At 37.2% G+C, this 5,564-nt stretch overlaps 1 protein-coding gene across 1 annotated transcript; it reads right to left on the reverse strand.

The window, feature by feature from the left end:
• Positions 1-355: 355 nt before the first annotated feature.
• On the reverse strand, positions 356-3,163 carry LOC148103231 (C-type lectin BpLec-like). Its single transcript, XM_087838074.1, has 4 exons — positions 3,079-3,163; positions 796-1,140; positions 622-710; positions 356-538 (listed from the first exon to the last, which is right to left on the reverse strand). The coding sequence occupies exons 1-4, from the start codon at positions 3,161-3,163 to the stop codon at positions 413-415; spliced, it is 645 nt and encodes a 214-aa protein (XP_087694200.1). The 3' UTR covers positions 356-412.
• Positions 3,164-5,564: the final 2,401 nt, after the last annotated feature.

Here is a 5,564-nt window from a genome sequence, read left to right on the forward strand (position 1 = left end):
ATCAAACAGTCTATCTAAGCAGTAAAAAAAACATAAATAGTGCAATGTTTTGTGTTTTTCATCCTCCCTAAGTTATATCTTGGTTCTTCAAGTCAACAGAGGTTGCTGTCAGAAAGAAATAGAAGTATAGATCTTAATACAATGCTTCCACAAAAACCTGTGCAGTGACTCCTACAGAAGGACAGTGTCGAAAATGATGAATGTAAGTCTGTCACGAAAACTTCAGATGATTACTGAGTTACTGAATTACTGATGATTAATGAGTCTAAAATTATTTCTACCAAACTACAACTGCAACTGAACAAATGAGCTGTTGGTGAAACTTTACACTCTGAAATATTGAAAGATTTAAAGGATGAGACAGCTCAGCACAGCATGTTATTAACTTCACACATGAAGTGGTTCAGTCCAGTCAGACTTCAGTTTTGCAGTCACCGTCCCCATCCTGCTTCTTCGACTGGTCGTCACGGTAACTCTGGACTTTCCTCCAACGAATCCTGAAGTCTGTCAGTCCTTTTGACAGCATGAGGCCTGACAGCTGGACAAAATGTGCAGATGATGAAAAACATGAAGCATAGTTTGAACTTGTGTCAAGTTTGTGTTTGTGACTGAACTGCTGACCTGCTGTGAAACCTGCTGCTGGATCTCTGTGCTGTGCATGTCTGCCTCTGACTGAAGCTTCATTTTCAGCACTGTTTGCTTTCTCCCTGCTAAAAATGAACCACATATAAAAACACAAACATTAGTGTTTTACATGATGACAGGATCTTACAGTGTTTGCATTCTGAGCCTCACCTGTGAAACAGAAAAAAGAGAATCTGTCGTGACAGTAGATATCATACCATTTTCCATTGTTTATATTAAATGATACACAGTACACATTGGAATTTGCATTATTAGGCTGAGAAAGCTCCCAGTTAGTGAATGTTGAGGTTGTGTTGTCAGACCAGAAGGCCCAGGGATCCCTGTAGAGGCCAATCCACACATACTGAACCCCTGATCCATTCAAAGTGAGCGTGATGTTGGATTTCTCCTCTTTGCTTCTTATACTGGTCAGGTCTGTGTGGTATGTCCTGCAGTACGACTGAGCCTCTGACCAGGAGCGGTTCTCCACCACTAAGATGTAACTTGTACTGCTGGCTGTGAAAGATTCAAAAAAAGGATGAATTTTAAAACACACATTATGAATCTCATAAAATTGTAGGGATAACTAGGGCAACAAATCTTTTTCCTACCATTGTAACACAGGAAAGGGTAAGAATCTCCACAGGGTCTATCATCCATCTGTGTTTGTCCCTGAAGAGCAACACAGTATTCCTTTGCTTTTACACAGTCTGGTTGGCCTTTAGCCCAGATCAAAAATTCATGTGTACTGCCAACATAAAAACGTTTCCCTCCATGGACCACTTCCAGCTGTAACGATCATCATAGAGCCCTATCCAAGCCCAAGTATTGATCCTTGGTGACATTGAGAAAAGCAGTTGGTTGATGTTTCTCTTGTAGATGGTGACCAAGTCAGTGAAGTGTTCTTTGCAGTAACTCTGAGCTTCAGTCCAGGACATTTTCTCGTTCACAAAGTGGTATTCTCTGGAGTGGGGAGGAAGAGTGGAAAGTCCTCCTGAGAAAAATAAGACAAAGGCTATTTTATTGTTGAAACTGGGCTCTTGGGTGAATCAGGGGAAAAGACACATTTACAAAATAAAAATTACAATACGATTTACTATACGATGCAAGTATGAGGTGGGATTTATGGTATTAATACATTGTTAAAACACTTGAGTAGAATTGTCAGTTATCTATATTTTACTTGAGTATTTTATTTTTGCTCCTTATATTTCTACACTGATTTCTGTACTTTTTAGTCGTTACAGTTTAAGAATAGGATCATTACTTTAGGTTTAACCAATTTGGGGGAAATTTGTATTTCACATCACTGTGCCTTGAGACATCAAACTTATTTGAGGTTAAACTGAGGCAACAATAACACATAAAAGACAGTCCTACTGGTCAATCCATCAGCAGGACTTATGACATATGATCCAGGATGTCCTAGTGGTTGTTGCGCTCATGGAGACCATTATGTTCAGATGTGGTGTTCATTACGGACAAATTGTGGTTTGCACAGACGTCCAATAACACTTCACAACTCGGGTTCAGATCAGGTAAGCTGTTCTTCCCAATCATGCCCCCTCCAGATTACCGACACAACCACTGAAGTCTCCCTCTAGGACCTAGTCCCTGGATGAAGAACCATCAAGCACCCCACCCAGGGACATCTAGAAAAACTGGTACTGTGAAGTGTTTTCAGCGCATAAGCACAGATGACAGTTAATGACCCGTTCCCCAACCTAAACGATTGGCCGAAGAAACTTCCGTCTTAAGGGGAAAACTCCAAAGTAAGACTTTACATCATGAGGCAACATCTTATCAAAGTTGTGTCTGATACCTGAATTCCATAAAAGTTGGGACAAAATGAACACTAAAAGAATTTTAAATCACGAGCCAATATTTTATTCACAATAGAAAATAACTAACAGAAGACTACACATAATATATTTGAAACATAAATGCTGAATAACATTTTAAGGCTTGCAGTTAATACATATGTTTTTATTGCCACGCCAAACAATAAATGCAACAAAAAAACCCAAAAACAAACTTAACAAAAAATGGTTAAATGTGCAGATAGTTATTTAAAAAAGCTTTAACTTGTGATTTTGTCTTTTCTCAAAAAGACAAGTTTTTCAGTTTTGTCAAATTGACCGCAGGAATTGGAACCCTTCAATGATGAAATGTAAGTGAAATTCTAACATTTAAGAAAACAAATGATTGTTTAAATAGCAGGTCCTTAATACGCAAAATAGGTTGATGAAAAATAAGTTGAACTAACTCAAAATGAAGAAAATGTAAGATGAACTTAAACAATTCAAGTTAGTAGGCCAGTCTTTTTTTAGCGCTTAGGTTTACAGCACGTAATTTATTCAGTACCAGTGACAATGCACATATCTTCATTCTGTTGAACATATCAGCTATTTTTTTCTCTTTACCAGTCATGGATCCTACATTTGCAGTCCTTACTCTCACACTTCAGCTTCTTCTGCACGCGTTTAGCTCGCTGGGAGGTGACCTGACCGTAGGCAGTGCTGGTTTGACTCCTACGCATGACCCTTCAGCTTTTTCACCTCTTTTCAGCAGATAGTTCCGCTTTTCCAGCTGTTTTCAGAAGTAGATTTCCACTACACGGCATTCACCCGCCATTTTCTAGTTCACCTACTGTTATCATCTTTAGTGCCCTGTATCAACACAGAGCAGAGCAGCTACCTGAACGCTACTCTAACAGAAGTACTTGACTACCTGGTAATTCTCAAACATGTAGTCTAAAGCAGGTAAATTCAAAGCCAGAGAGGAAATGGCCTGTCACAAATGTATAAGACCATCATTAATCCTAGAGAAATAGTTTGTTGCTTTAGAATAAGGCCCTCCGGAAAGCTACAACATCGTATTATTCATCGGAGATTGAAGAAAATAAGAACAGCCCTAGGTTTCCCTTCAGCACTGTAGCCAGACTGACAAAAAGTTACCAACAGGGACTAGAAAGAAAGAGCATATTTCTCCTGTTTTGGCTTCCCTTCATTGGCTTCCTTTTAATCCAGAATTGAATTCAAAATCCTGCTCCTCACATACAAGGTCTTAAATAATCAGGCCCCATCTTATCTTAATGACCTTGTAGTACCATATCACCCTATTAGAGCACTTCGCTCTCGCTCTGCAGGCCTACTTGTTGTTCCTAGAGTATTTAAAAGTAGAATGGGAGGCAGAGCCTTCAGTTTTCAGGCCCCTCTTCTGTGGAACCAGTTTCCAGTTTGGATTCAGGAGACAGACACTATCTCTACTTTTAAGATTAGGCTTCAAACTTTCCTTTTTGCTAAAGCATACAGTTAGGGCTGGACCAGGTGACCCTGAATCCTCCCTTAGTTATGCTGCAATAGACGTAGGCTGCCGGGGGATTCCCATGATGCATTGAGTTTTTCCTTTCCAGTCACCTTTCTCACTCACTATGTGTTAACAGACCTCTCTGCATTTAATCATATCTGTCATTAACCTCTGTCTCTCTTCCACATCATGTCTTTTATCCTGTCTTCCTTCTCTTTCCCCAACTTTGCCAAATATTTCATTTGGCAAAGACCTGATGTCAGGTATTGTTCCTGATGAAACCCTCCTTTGTTTGTGCTTACTATCAGCACTAGGAAAACACTGGCTGATGGTAGGAGAGATGATGCAGGAAAAAAAAAATCCCCATATTCGAGAAAATATTAACTCAGCAGCTAAAACGTGGTAAACCACTTAGTTTAATAAATATTATATTTAAATAAAAATGTTAAAAAAGGGAATTTAAATTTGAAATAATGAACGTGTTTTAGTATGAGGAGATGAGATTTCATCTTTGTCCTTGTGGCTAATGTTAATAAATACATTGTTTAAAAATGTGGAATATAATCTGATTACCCAAACGACATCAGTCTGTCTCGATGTGTTTATAGACTATATTTCAAATGTTTAAGATATTAATATCACAGACCTGAGAGCAGCAGGATGAGAAATAAACAGGTTTCTTCCATTCTTTGCTTCTGTATAATAGATAGTCATCATGATTATTATTGTACCATAATTATTATCAAAGCTTTTTATCATTTAAGGTTTCTTATCTCCAGTCCAATAAGTTGCTTAGTATATAGTTCATATGCATATCCAAAATAATTATATCAAAAAGGATTTGAGTATTTAAAATCCACAATGCCTTTAAAATAATGTTTTAAATCAGATAAATAGAAAAAAAAATAATGATGGGTGACTTGCATGACAACGTATCTTGTGATCTCTTCAGGGAAGCTGAGTTTAACCAGGTCTTCATTTGATCCTTTGATATATTTTACTGTCAAATCAGGACACCTGAAGGGAGTGAACTTTCTGTAGAAATTGGGCACGTGTGGAGTTAGAGTAAAAAATGTGTTTTAATGAATGTTAATTATAATATTATTACATTCATGTAGTCAGGCAAACACTGTTAACATACTTTAATAAACAAAATCTCTTGTTTATTGTATATTTTGAGGTTTGAACAAAGCCAACACAGTTTTTTTTAATTCTTTATCCTTCTTTTTTAAGTGTTGTAATCTTACAAAACAATTTCTAAACATAAAAGTATTTAAATTTGATGCTAAACTTTGAATAGTGTAAATGTAAACGTTTGATATCCTAAGGAAGGCCTATCTGTAATGTTTAAAGACTTCTATTTCCAAAATAAAACAACATTTAGCTCTTATGTTGGTGCCATTCCCAAAACGTAATATATAGTGGTATTTTTTGGTCATGTGACCATTCCGAAGTTTTTTAAACCCACAAAATCTGTAAATGATGTTACTTAACAAAACATAAGCAAGGTTACACAAAGGTGATTCTGCTTCACCAACATGCAAATCATTAGGAAATCCAATTACTAAACAGGAAAATAAATGCAAAGAACTTATCCATAGTACTAGGAACAGACATCATGGGTGTTGTTA

The sequence above is a fragment of the Neolamprologus brichardi genome, chromosome 3 (assembly GCF_056152115.1).
Source record: "Neolamprologus brichardi isolate AB-2024 chromosome 3, ASM5615211v1, whole genome shotgun sequence".
Classification (NCBI taxonomy): Eukaryota; Metazoa; Chordata; class Actinopteri; order Cichliformes; family Cichlidae; genus Neolamprologus; species Neolamprologus brichardi.

Bases quoted from the DNA above. Each gene is read 5' to 3' on its own strand.
- LOC148103231 (XM_087838074.1), bottom strand. From the start codon at position 3,163: ATGCGTAGGAGTCAAACCAGCACTGCCTACGGTCAGGTCACCTCCCAG. The intron at 711-795 runs GTGAGGCTCAGA...GTTCATTTTTAG, and splicing joins CTCTTTTTTCTGTTTCACAG to CAGGGAGAAAGCAAACAGTG. The intron at 539-621 runs GTCAGCAGTTCA...CATTTTGTCCAG, and splicing joins AGCAGCAGGTTTCACAGCAG to CTGTCAGGCCTCATGCTGTC.